The 13,497-nt window shown below is 41.7% G+C and overlaps 1 protein-coding gene across 46 annotated transcripts in view; it reads left to right on the top strand.

Moving 5' to 3' along the window:
• TPH2 (tryptophan hydroxylase 2) overlaps nt 1-13,497 on the top strand; it is a 365,498-nt gene that overhangs the window by 41,311 nt on the left and 310,690 nt on the right. For all 46 annotated transcript variants that reach the window (XM_064283865.1, XM_064283862.1, XM_064283861.1 and 43 more), the window contains exon 7: nt 9,006-9,202. In XM_064283865.1, the coding sequence (XP_064139935.1) occupies nt 9,006-9,202 (197 nt within the window). The remainder of the gene's footprint in view (nt 1-9,005; nt 9,203-13,497) is intronic.

The following is a 13,497-nucleotide window of genomic DNA, read 5'->3' as shown; positions in this document are numbered from 1 at the left end:
ACAAATAAAAACAAATAATTTCCAGAAGTTAAATCTTCACTCCCCCCGAGGCTCCCTAGGTGCAGTAGTTTATTTTCATTATGTCTCTTGTAAAGGCAGCACCAATATTAATAATGTGAACAAAACAAACTAACATTTTTGTTTGCTACCATCTGAAAGCTCCTTAGGGCCCATAGACTCATTTGTGAAAATTCATGTGCGCAAAACTCATTTGCAAAAGCAAATAAAATATGTGATCACAAATGCACTTTACCTGACTGGCCTAGGGGACTGGCTGAAAATGTGTTTGTGCCTTTGTGTTTACTCTCTGGCGTGACTTAGCAGACTTGGGGCCTCCAATCTCTTTACCAAACGAGCCCTGATCAAGCCACATTAAGACGACTTGTTGGAATAAGTCATCTTAGTATAACTTGGTATGACTCAAAAATCCCTGTCCTCAAGGAGGATGCGTTCTAATGGGAGGATAGATTCAGCAGAGTAATATTTTGAATATTTCCTGGTTATTACTGATCATATTTTATCATAGTTGTTGAGTATGCTTTATGGTCCACATGCTGAAGTATAATTTTATCAAATACAGACTTTTCTTACAGGCTCTTGGAAATGAGTAGAAAAAATAACATTTGCTTCCCAGCAAGTTTTGCTGGAAATCATCTAATCCATTTAGGATTTTCTTTTTCCTGACTGGTGGCAACATTTTTTGTTCAGTCTCAGAGGTGTAAGTGACCTTCGTGTTGAACACTTATCCAATATATGGCCACCTCTAGAGACACTGGTTGCAGGCAATACTCTTACAGGAAAAGTGGTATCAACCAGCTGGGTGATGTTACAGGTCACTGGCTATGAGAATGAGAAAGAGAAAGAGTCATCAAGTAGTGATGGAAATTTCTACACATTGGTGTGTCACCTCAATGGTGAGAAGTGTAACAAATGCTTGGTAACAATGAATAATAAATTTTGTGAAGGATGAATCCTTTTTTTTTTTTTTATTGCAATAGGTTAAAGTCAAGATTATGTTTACAAAAATGTTAGAATAACACTGATCTCACTCTTCTGTATTCTTAACGTGCTTTCTTCGATGGGAAGGAAAGGGAATGAATTACACATGTTGTTGTTGGGTGCTGTCAAGTCAGTTTGAACTCAGAATGATCTCAAGTGACAGAGTAGAACTTCCCCATAGGGTTTTCTAGGCTGTAATCTTTATGGAAAACCTGGAAGCCCTGGTGGCATGGTGGTTAAGAGCTATGGCTGCTAACCACAAGGCTGGAGGCTTGAATTCACCAGGCACTCCTTGGAAACTCTATGGGGGCAGTTCTACTCTGTATTATAGGGTTGCTGTGCGTTGGAAATGACTCGACAGCAATAGGTTTTTTTTTTTTTGATCCTTATGGAAGCAGATTGCCAGGTCTTTCTCCTGTGAAGCCACTGGGAGAGTCTGAGTCACCCACCTTTCGGTTAGCAGCCGAGCACATAATCATTGCATCACCAGGGCTTGCTCCCTGGAGACTATGCAGAATTCAGGGTGTGCTTACTGAGAAGCACAGCTCAGGTGTCACCTAAGTCAAGAAGTAAAAAAGATAGGAACCTCTTGCTTTGATGTTCCCATAATCTTTCTCCAAAGGCCCTGTCTAGACCCTCAGAGGAGCTGCTAACTGCTAATGAATTGCAAAGCTGATGAATTTTGCATTCTACCTCTTCTCAGTTCCCTTTTGCAAACCCTCCAGGTAGAAGTGTCAATCAAGAGAGACAGGCTTAAGATGGGAAAGGAGAGAAAAGATGAGGCAGAGATGAGAGGGATAGTCTATTCCAGGCAGACAAACAGCTCTGGAATAAGTGAGGTGTCTCTTGCCCTGAGGAACATGTAATGAAATAAAATAGAAGAGTTCATTTCTAACTGTTTCTATCAGATTCACTGGTCCCCTTAACCAATTCTCTGTTTACCATCTGCTCTGTTTGGTCTTTGCCACTGAGGAAATCCAACTGTTTTCAAAGAACACAACAGGAGTTGTTATTTCAACCAAGTCTTGCCATCTTGATGTAAATACTATGCATTGCTGCCTGCCATGTCTTCCTCCACTGAATAAGTGAATTGCTTCCCGCACTGGAGTTCCTCTAAAGAGAACACAAGCAGAGAAATTGCATCTCACATTAGGAATTCTAGTAGCAAGGGCTCTAGGAGGCAGCCAAGACATATCACCATGATCACATATTTTCCAATTCTCCATATTAAAATATATATATAGATGTATAAGAAAACTAGCTTGCTGTCGGACCTGTTAGAGGAGAAGATCAGACAGTTAAATAAAATGAAAGCACTGTTGCTTATTTAACTGACTGCGGAATGAACTCCCACAATTTCAGTCTCGGTGGGGTACATATCGTTAGATTTCAGTGTCAAAAAAATATTTTTTAAAACAACTTTGCTCCAACAAGCTCAGGACTGCACGGAGAATGACTGTATCTGCACCTTGCCCCCCAATTAGTTTGTCTCTGCACTTTCCACTTGCTCCTCTCTGCAGGGACCGAATTATCTCCCCTCTCTAGGAAGACCGGGATTTAACCACACAGGCAGAAAGACGCCTCCCACAGCTTTCAGTGTTTCCAAAGAAAGTTCTTAGTCATCTCTGGGTACCATATTCCACCAGGGAATTTTTCCTATTGTCAAGCCTGAACCCCACGATGACTATTTCAGCATTTTCCTAGCACTGCCCTCATTGAACAATGGTTTCCTGTCGTGCTTATAAAGCCTTAGCTTGCCATTCTTATGGCAGTGAATGGAAGCTACTGAAAAGTCACATCTGTTTTTCTCCAGTGAATCAGAAATCTGTGAGTCATAATTTCAGTAGTCGTTGACAGTTCTAGAATCCTAACTAATTCCATGTAAAAGGGGGATGTTCCCTAGATACCTAATTATACCATTCACATGTAATTAGTTTGTTGAGGAGTCTCATCTTGTTGGGGTTTATTATCAACGTAAAATGGTTTTTATTTTTCCCACTCATGGCTTTCAACCATGTTGTGTTGAATCCTACTTTCCTGCTGGGAAGCAAGTTCCTTAGCAACATCTAATTTCCTGTGATTTTCCATTATTAGCATAGTCTCATTTGGGTATTTAAGACCCAGTCCTAATCATTTAAAAAATATTAATCTTAGACTGGATTCAACTGGTACTGCTCCCCACCCTCCAGTGTTTTGAGTGGATATGAATGTGGGCGATAGGGTGGTGGATGTTCTGGCTCTGAAACACCTTCTTCCCTTCCCTCTTTTAGAACCTAGTTCTTCTGGAGTTGAAGGCTGAGAGCAGAGAGGGAGGAAGAGGCTGAGGTCTTTTTACATGATTGTTGGAATGTCAGTGTGGGCAGGCCCCTGACTGCATTCAACCTGGTTCAGACGAATTATTTCTTACAGTGTGGTCTCTGCATAGTGTCATGTGCATGTCTTAGTCATCTAGTGCTGCTATGACAGAAATACCACAAGTGGATGGCTTTAACAAAGAGAAATTTATTTTCTCACAATCTAGTAGGTTACAAGTCCAAATTCAGGGTGCCAGCTCCAGGGGAAGGCTTTCTCTCTCCGTCGGCTCTGGAAGGAGGCCTTTGTTCTCAATCTTCCCATGGTTGAGGAGCTTCTCAGGTGCAGAGATCCTGGGTCCAAAGGACTGCTCTGTTCCTGGTGCTGCTTTCTTGGTGGTATGAGGTCCCCAACTCTCTGCTTGCTTCCCTTTCCTTTTATCTCTTGAGAGATAAAAGGTGGTGCAGGCCACACGCCAGGGAAACTCTTTTTACATTGGATCAGGGAGGTGACCTGAGTAAGGGTGGTGTTACAATCCCACCCTAATCCTTTTAACATAAAATTATAATCATAATATGGAGGACAGCCACACATGGTCTAACCAAGTCGATACACACATTTTTCGGGGGGCATAATTCAATCCATGGCAATGCAGTTTTCTTGGGACTGGATCATTCTCTCCATCTCCATGCCTGCATTATGTGCCCATCTCCATTGGCCTTATCAGTGGTCATGCTTTTGTTGTCGTTAGGTGCTGTCAAGTTGGTTCCGACTCATAGCATCCCCATGGACCACAGAATGAAACATTGTCCGGCCCTGTGCCATGCTTGCAATTGTTGTTATGCTTGAGCTCATTGTTGCAGCCACTGTGTCAATCCATCTTGTTGAGGGTCTTCCTCTTTTCCGCTGACTCTCTACTTTACCAATCATGATGCCCTTCTCCAGGGACTGGTCCCTCCTGATAACATGTCCAAAGTATGTGAAACTTAGTCTCACCATCCTTGCTTTTAAGGAGCATTCTGGTTGTACTTCTTCCAAGATAGATTTGTTTGTTCTTTTGGCAGTGCTTTAGTTTGGAATATGAAGATAACCTTCTCCAGATTGGGCATACCATAGCTTGGGCAGTCATCATGCTCCTGCCCTTTAGTTCTCCATCATGAGGGCTAATGGGAATCAGTGGGGTCTTCTTCTCTCCCACGAGAACTGAGGGGAACTGGATGGGGTGGGGTTTCCCCATTTTTCTTCCAGACATGCCACTTTGGGTCCCACAGAAATTTTTAGACCTTTCTGGAACTCTACGGGGCAATTCTACTCTGTCTTATATGGTTGCTCTGAATTGGAATCGACTCAATGGCAACGGGTTTGGTTTTGATTTTGAGTATTAGGCTCCATGTTCACGGCAACCTCCAACTTCAGAAGACACATGTCAAGTGTTCCCTTTTCTCCACCGTAGTGTGCCATACCCCTAGATTTCCAGAACACTCTTCCAAGGACTGTCTCGCCACTGCTCCACGTTGGCGGTAGCCCCAGGTTGGGCTTGCTGCTCAGCAAGTGTCCAGTTGGCAAGTGAGATGCTAGATCTCTACTTCTTGCCAGCATCTGCAGTCCTTATAAACGATTGTCACGGAGCACGCTATAGATAGAAACGGAGTTCCTGGGTGGTGCAAGTGGTTAATATGTTCAGCTGTTAACCGAAAGGTTGAAGGTTTGAATCTACCCAGAGGCTTCTTGGAAGGAAGGCCTGGCAATCCATTCCAAAAAAATCAGTCGCTGAAAACCCTGTGGAGCACAGCTCTACTCTGACACACATGAGGTCTCCACGAGCTGGAGTTGACTTGACGGTAACTGTTTTTTAATAGATAGATGCAAAATGATATATATCTTAAGCCTGCAAAAGATTACGACACTGCCCCGGTGGTTCTTCTCATGTGTAATTCATACACACACACACACCCCCAACGCTAAGCCATAATAAGTACAAAGAAGTGCGCACATTCTGATGTTTCCCTTGATTACTGTATTTATTTTTTCAAATGTCAAATTTCAAAGTCTTAAAGAAATATGTGGGTACCCATGCATTCCCAGTACCCCAAGCACATGATTATTCTGTTGGGGAACCCAGCACTGCCTCACAGTGTGGCTGAAAAGGTTAAATGAGGGAATAAATATGAAAGTATATGATACACAAATACAAGCTCATATCAAGATTACATATGAAATTTTCTATATATGAATATATATATCAATAAGCTAATTTTAGTTTGGTATGTGGAAATAAATTAGTGTCTGAAGTACATTTTTATTTAATTGGTATGTACAAATCAGTTAAGATGACCCTCTGTCTTGAGCCAGACTGACTGGGTTTTAGGCCTGGCTCCATGATCTTAAATAGCTTAACTTCTCTGAGCCTCAATTTCCTCATCTGTAAAATGGGAATAATAATAGTAGCTACCTAGTGGAGCTAGCTGTTGTTGAAAATCAAATGGGTTAATTCATACGAAAATATTTAACCTTGTACAGGTGTCTGGCATATAGTAAGCTCTCAAATATTAGTTATTGTTATATACCTATGCAACCCTGGTGATGCAGTGGGTAAGAGCTTGGCTGCTAACCAAAAGGTAGTCAGTTCAAATCCACCAGCTGCTCCTTGGAAATTCTATGGGGCAGTTCTATTCTGTCTGGTAGGGTCACTATGGGTTGGAATTGACTCAACGGCAATGGGGTATACCTATATTCACTACGTAGAAAAATTAGAGTTTTTTTTCTCTGTGTTTTTATAGAAATTAAATGGCTAAAGCTAATATTTACTTTATAATGAAGTTGATTTTTAAACATTTACCTTGAGAGTTATCTGCAAGGGGAAAGGGTTGGGTGGTGTGAGAAATCTCTTGATATGATCACAGTTAGACTCACCTGGATTGAGGGTAGCAGCAGGACACCATACCAGTCATTAACTCAAAGAGCAGACTAGTTAGTTACCCAGGAAAACAGATGAGAATAGCAGGGCTTTGAACCAGTTAGGTCTCCTTCAAACCTGGGCTGAGAATTTGCATTTCTAACAAGTTTCCTGCTCAGAATTTGCATTTCTACCCCAGATATAGTGAATCAGAACCTACATTTTAATAAGATCCCCAGGTGATTCTTATGTATAACTTCCTGTGAACTTGTTAGAAATGCAAATTTCAGCAGGGAGCTTATGAAAAATGCAAATTCTCAGCTGGGGTTTGAACCAGAATGAACCATTTCGAAGCTCTGGAGAATACACATGACCCAACCTTATTCCCAAGCTTGTGACACTGGAAATTTATTAAGTCACAGACCATATAACACTTCTTCCTGTCTAAACTTATATTTCCTTTCTTTCTGCTGCTTATACTCATTCCACTGGCTAGCTTCAGGTCTCCTTGGAAATGCTACATGTTTGCAGATTGATGTTGAAGGGAAAAGTTTGACCTAACGATTCTTCTCAAACGGCTTCTTAATATTTCATTTATTGTTTCAGGCTCATCGCTTCCCTACCTTCTGAGTGTGCACAACTCTTATTAGCTATATTGGCTTACCTGACTCAAATTGATTTAGCTGAATTTTCTGGAGCCAGAGGAGGACCGTTTATATACTTATTTCTTTACATCCTGTCTATTTTTATCTTTCCATTTCAAGCTTTCATTTTAAATTCATCACAGATGCTAGGTCTTAGCAGTTTTGATCTTCCCAGCAAATATTTGCCAGGTTGTAATTTTTTATTTGCTATCAACAGCAAAATGTAAACCAGATTAATCTTGTTCTAATTTGGTTTGTATAAAACCTAGTCTTGGTACTTAGAGAATGAAATGTTAATTTCTAGTTCCTTCTTCAGTATGTGTTATTCCTCTTACCTTATGTACTGCGGTTATATATATATATATTTGTATATATAAGTGTTTATGTATATGAACAGTTGGGCAGTAGGAACCACATTTGGGTCTAAACTTTGAACAGAAAGTATTGTGGCAAGAACACAGTGAAATATGTAGAAAGGTTGGGGGGTGGGGGTTCTGTTTGATGATCTGCTCTTGTGTTTGTCCCCCTTTCCTTTTGTACTACCCACCTCAGTAGGAACTGCTACTTTTTGATCCCGGCTTGTTGGAGGTGCCGTGCATCTGGGGCAACCCTGAGTGGCGTTTTGCTGCTGTGTACGCTGCCTGTTACAGGCTGGATTACACAAATTGCAGGGGCAGGATTCCTAGTTTTGTGTGTGTATTTGGATTTCCACGTGTCATGCATGTGTATCTGCTGGCTGCAGGGGCAGACTCTGATGAGTGGTGAGTGCGAGTGGGGCGGGGGGCAGGGGGTGAGTGGGGGTGTGCTGCAGGCAGCTGTTGCGTGTGTCATGAGGTTTCTCAAACCCTGGTTGCACTTCTGGGATAAACCTATTGCTGTCAAATTGATTCTGACTCATAGCGACCCTATAGGACAAAATAGAAGTGCCCCATAGGGTTTCCAAGGCTGTAATCTTCAGAGAAGCAGACTGCCCTGTCTTTCTCCCATGGAGTGGCTGGTGGTTTCGAGCAGTCAAATTTTCAGCCAGCAGCTGAGCACTTCACCACTGTGCCACTAGGGCTCCTTCCAGAATAGGTATCTTAATCAGTGGCTAAATTCGGACTCTGGTCCTTCAAACAGTAGTTTGCAAAAAGCACATGTACATATTCCCCTCCTTCTTCCCGTCCCAGCTTGCCTTGGGCTGTTCTGTGTCCACAGCTGCTGGCTGCTATTACTACATCATTTCCTCCTCACCTGTCTTTTTGTCAGGGAACCTGCAGACCCTACCTGGCCAACAAGGTTTAGCTCGTTTGCCTCCTCCAGGAAATTCTCTTTGACCAATCCAGCCCAAAATGATCTTTCCATATTCTAAACCAGCATCAGCAAGCTACTGCTTATGGGCCAGATCTGGCCCACTGCCTGGTTTTGTAAATACAATTTCCTTTGAACAGAGCTATGCCTATTCACTTATGTATTGCCTATGGCTGCTTTTGAGCTACAATGGCAGAGTTGAGGAGTTTCAACAGAGACCGTATGGCCTGTAAGCCTAAAATATTTACTATCAGGCCCTTTACAGGAAAAGTTTGCCAAACCCTGCTCTAAACTGAGAGGACTTAACCATGTGCTCTTCTCAGCATGACTTGCAATAAGTGCTCCTATTTTGTGGTTTGTGAAACTCTCGCTTTTAAATTCAACATAGTCTTTTAGAATTTCCCATTTTGCGCTGAACAAATAATCTCAAAATTACACTTGGAGATTGGGGTGAGCCTGGGCAAGGGACAAAGAGAACCCACAAGGCAATTTTATTTTCAAGAGACGACATCCATTTATCACTGCTGTCAGGTGATTGCAGACAAGGCTCTCGGGGCACAGCTTTGTACCTAAAACCAGTTTCTTCCAATCCTGAAGCTTATGTGTTACCGGCTTCGGTTGAAGAACATAAACCTTACCAAATTTCTGTAAAGATTTGTGAAGATGTAACTTAATTGAATCCAGTCATTTATATGGAAGTCCAACACACACTTAAAATTAGAAGGTTAGCATTTACTTTACAAAATAATACCCAGTGGGATCCTTTTAAATGCTCAGGGAGTCCACTTACCAAGAATCTGACTTGGGGCAGGCATTAAAGTGAGAATACAGTTATCTTGGTGCTCCAAAGCTAATTTTATTTATTTTTCTTCTCCCTTGTTTAGTGGTCAGCCCATTCCCAGGGTGGAGTACACAGAGGAAGAGACTAAAACTTGGGGCGTTGTGTTTCGGGAGCTCTCCAAACTCTATCCCACTCACGCTTGCCGAGAATATTTGAAAAACTTCCCTCTGCTGACGAAATACTGTGGCTACAGGGAGGACAACGTGCCTCAACTTGAAGATGTCTCTGTGTTTCTGAAAGGTAAGTCTCATACCGGCTGTCTTTTCCTGGCCATCAACCTCACTTGCCTCCCAAGGACATATATTGCAGCAACGGCTCTTTTTACAAAAGGAAAGTGAGTGATTTTCCCAGCCAAGAGGAATCTAAAAAAAGGACCATTGAACCAACAATTACCTGTGGCCATCCTGGAAGCAGAGGCAGGGACTCTGAGCAGGAGTGATTGACTCAGCTGCTTCCATGGCTCAGGGACTTGCTAAGGCCTCTGTGGTAGGTGGTTATAAATGTAACATCCCAAAAGTTGTTCAGGGTTGAGCTTTTCCTCAGCCCAGAACTACTCTGCTGGGGATATGTAGGTATGGAGTGGCTCCAAACGCTTCTTTTTACTTGTTGCTTTTTTAAAAATTATATACCAGATAGAGAAATGTCATGGCTAATGTTGAACGTCAGTCAGTCAGTCAGTCAACATTTTTAAGTATAAATGTGTGCCAGGGCTGTACTCATTACTGATGTTACAGTAGTGAACAAGATGAGGTATACAGTCACCTCAAGTTCACCTTCTCTCTATGGTCACTGTCTTCACTGACCCTCCTGGCACAGCAACTAGGACAATTTAGTCACCTCCCCCACCTTTGGGAGGCAGGCAGAATTTCATGGTGGCCCCACTTCCGCCTTTGTTTTTCATTGTGGTTCAGTGCTTGGTTTTCTGTTCTTCCTCTTCCCCCCTTTCATATGCAACAGTTCTAAAAGCAAAAACATCATTGTCTGCCTCCTTTTTGGAACTCACTTCCTTGCCTGCCTTCTCTGTTTCTGTCAGTGATACTTTATTTTCTAGAGTCATCAAGCTTTGCTAAGGACTCCTCCTTTCAAACTCCTACCCTTCCCTGCCCCCCAATATCCAATCAATCTCTGTATTAGCTTCCTATTGCTTCTGAAACAAATAGTTACAAACTGCGTGGCTTATAACAGCACAAATTTATTATCTTATGGTTTTGGAGGCCAGAAGTCTAAAATCAAGGTGTTGGCAGGGCTACATTCCTTTTGGAAGCTTCTGTTTCCTTGCCTTTTCCAGCTTCTAAAGTCTGCCTTCATTACTTGGCTTGCAGCCCCTTCCTTGAATCACTCCAGCCTCTTGTTTCTATTGTCGTATCGCATTCTCCGACTCTGATTTTCCTACCTCCCTCTCATGTGGATTCTTATGATTACATTAGTCCCACCTGGATAATCCATGCCACTGTCCCCATCTCAAGACCCTTAACTCAACCACATGCAAAGAATATAAAGTAGCAGTTTTAGTTACAAAATTATGGGCATCTTTGGGGGCCATTAGCCAGCCTACCACAGCCTTCAAATATTGAAACTTTTGACTTTATGAACCATTCTGAATCTGCCCTTTTCTTTCTATTCTACTGCCATCGCTGAAGTTGAGGTTGCCATCATTTTACAACCTTGGCTCTTGTATTTTCTCCCTTCTATTTTTTTACTCTCCCGCCCACTGCTTCAAGATAAAGCTTACTATTCCTAAAATATTACTTTCCTCCTGGCACCTCTGCTGAGAAATTCTCAGTGGCTCCCCATTGTTTTATAGGGGTCAGTAAATATTTTTATAAAGGGCCAGATAGCAACTGTTTTATACTCTGTGGGCCAAGAGGCAATATCCAGGCAATTATGTAGGAAGTAATATGATTATGAAATCCCTGGGTGGTGTAAACATTAATGTACTGACTGCCAACCAAAAGATTAGTGGTTCAAGTACACCCAGAGGGACCTTAGAAGAAAGGCCTGGCAATCTACTTCCGAAAATCAGCCCATTGAAAACCCTATGGAGCACAGTTCTACTCTGACACACGTGGGGCTGCCATGAGTTGAAATTGACTTGATGGCAACAGGTAATATAGCTATTTAATATGTAACTATTAAAAAAAGGTAAAAGCTATTCTTAGCTCATAGAGTGTACAAAAACAGGTGACAAACTGAATTTGGCCTATGGGCTATAGTTTGCTGACCCATGTTTATAAGATCAAGTCTGAGCTGTTGATCCTGACTTCAAGGCCCTGGCCCCGCTTTCCAAGTTTGTCCCCTGTTACGGCTGCCCTGCACAGACCGTCTGCTCTAGCTGTGGGTTCTCCATACCTTTGCTTAGGCTCTGCCCTTTGCTGGGAAATGTGAATCTTCTCCACCTGCTCAAATTCAACTCATTCTTCAAGACTCAGAGTAAGTCCTGCCTCTTCCATGAATCCTGATCAGTTTGGTCACCATGATCTCTCCCTCTCTGATTTCATTATGTATCGTGTTTATATCAGGGAACGATAGCATGGTCTTATAGGCAGTATGCTGAGAACCACATACAGCACTATGGGTATGGTCATGGTGGAGGATCCCAAGTGTGAACATCACGGACTGTATATATCACTCAGGAAAAGAGATTGAAAACCACTGGTCAGTATCATTTACACCATTTTCACACAAATAATGCACACCTTCTACGTTTGTTTGCCAACGGTGCCTTCCCCCCATGAGGTATTTTTGTATGTGCCACTACACCAGTTTTTTGGTTAAGAGCTACGGCTGCTAACCAAAAGTTCGGCAGTTTGAATCTACCAGCTGCTCCTTGGAAACCCTATGGGGCACTTCTACTCTGTCCTATCAGGTCTCTATGAATTGGATTCAACTTAACTGTGACAGGTTTTTTTTTTTAATAAAAAAAATTAGTATAGTGAGCTTATGAAAATACCTCACGAAGGGAGGGCACAGTTGGCAAACAAAGGTAGAAGACGTGTTATTTGTGTAAAAATATGGTATTTAGCACCGCACCTAATTCTGGATAATTCTTGTTATTTGTAGTAGTTGTGTTTTATAAAGTTGCTATGAACACTGAATTAGTGAACACCAAACCGTTGTTCCTAGGAGAAATACAAGGTTAGGTTCCTGCAAACCTCTGGTCACAATATTTTCATCAACCAATCAGTACCTAGCCTTTTTTTCATGTGTGTTTCTGTTTAAAGACATCTAATTTGATAAGTATTGTTGATTGATTAACATTTTACTTCCAGCCAGCAGCATGGTAACTCATGCCTGAACGTTTATCTAGTATTTATTTTCTCTGTCAGGCACATCACAGTCTCCTTGTGCTTAGGAACACTAGACAGCACTCCAGCACTATGCTTGGGGGCCATTTTTAACAGTGAGATCATGAATGAGTAGCACAAAAATGTGAAAAAACGTGGCATTAAGTAGACCATGAAAAGAACACTTGTTTACAGTGTGTGAGCAAAAACAAAAGGCAGAACGTCAGCTTGTTCTATCTCAGCTGGGAACAAGTGCCTCGGATGACTGAAATTTTTTGCCTCTGCCCCACGAGTATTGATTTTGGAGTCACAAATAATTTTTTTTTAGTGAGTAGGCCAATTTTCAAATAGATAATCTGTTAGTAATGAGGATTGACTGTGTATATGTAGTTTAACTAGTTTATGATCCCTTTAATTACTTTGTCCCTGTCATGTCCCTCTTTGTTTCTCACAGTTATGCACATATTATGTATTTACCATGGGCTTGGTTGTTCATATATGAGGATTACTTTGTATTGTTTTTTCAAACCTCAGTAATTAGCATACTATTTCATGATTTTTGCCATATCTGTCTCCCAACGTTAACCTTACTAACTTAATATTTTTATGAGAGGCAATATGGTATCGTGCTTAAAAGCAGGGATTCTGGATGCAGAAAGCCTAGAATGAGTCTGTGTCTTGCCACTTGCTAGCACTTGTTCTGTGCCTCCGTTTCCTCCTCTGTAAGTGGAAGTAATAATCATACTACCTTACAAGATGGTTATGAGGGAGAAACTAATTGATATACCTTAAAGCCTAATACATATTAAGTATAACAGAGTCTCAGCTGTTATTATTATTCACAATCCTTGGTGAACTGGTTGCTGGGAGCTCAGTTTGCATCGCTCATTAAGCCAAAAACCAAACTCACTGCCATTGAGTCGATTCCAACTCATAGCAACCCTATAGGACAGAGTAGAACTGCCCCATAGAGTTTCCAAGGATTGAACTGCTAGCCTTTTGGTTAGCATATGTAGCTCTTAACCACTAAGTATTATTATTTCCTTCAATTGATTCCATTTTTAAAAAGCTGTTTTAAAAAGGAAACTCCAAACAATAACTATCAGGTGCCATCAAGTCAACTTCGATTCGTGGCGACCCTATGCACATCACTGTAGAGCTGTTCTATAGCGTTGTCAATGTCTAATTTTTCAGAAGTAGATCACCAGGCTTTCCTTCCAAAATGCCTCTGGGTGGACTTGAACCTCCAAA

The sequence above is a fragment of the Loxodonta africana genome, chromosome 4 (genome assembly GCF_030014295.1).
Source record: "Loxodonta africana isolate mLoxAfr1 chromosome 4, mLoxAfr1.hap2, whole genome shotgun sequence".
Classification (NCBI taxonomy): Eukaryota; Metazoa; Chordata; class Mammalia; order Proboscidea; family Elephantidae; genus Loxodonta; species Loxodonta africana.
This window is presented reverse-complemented; position numbering and strand designations above follow the sequence as displayed.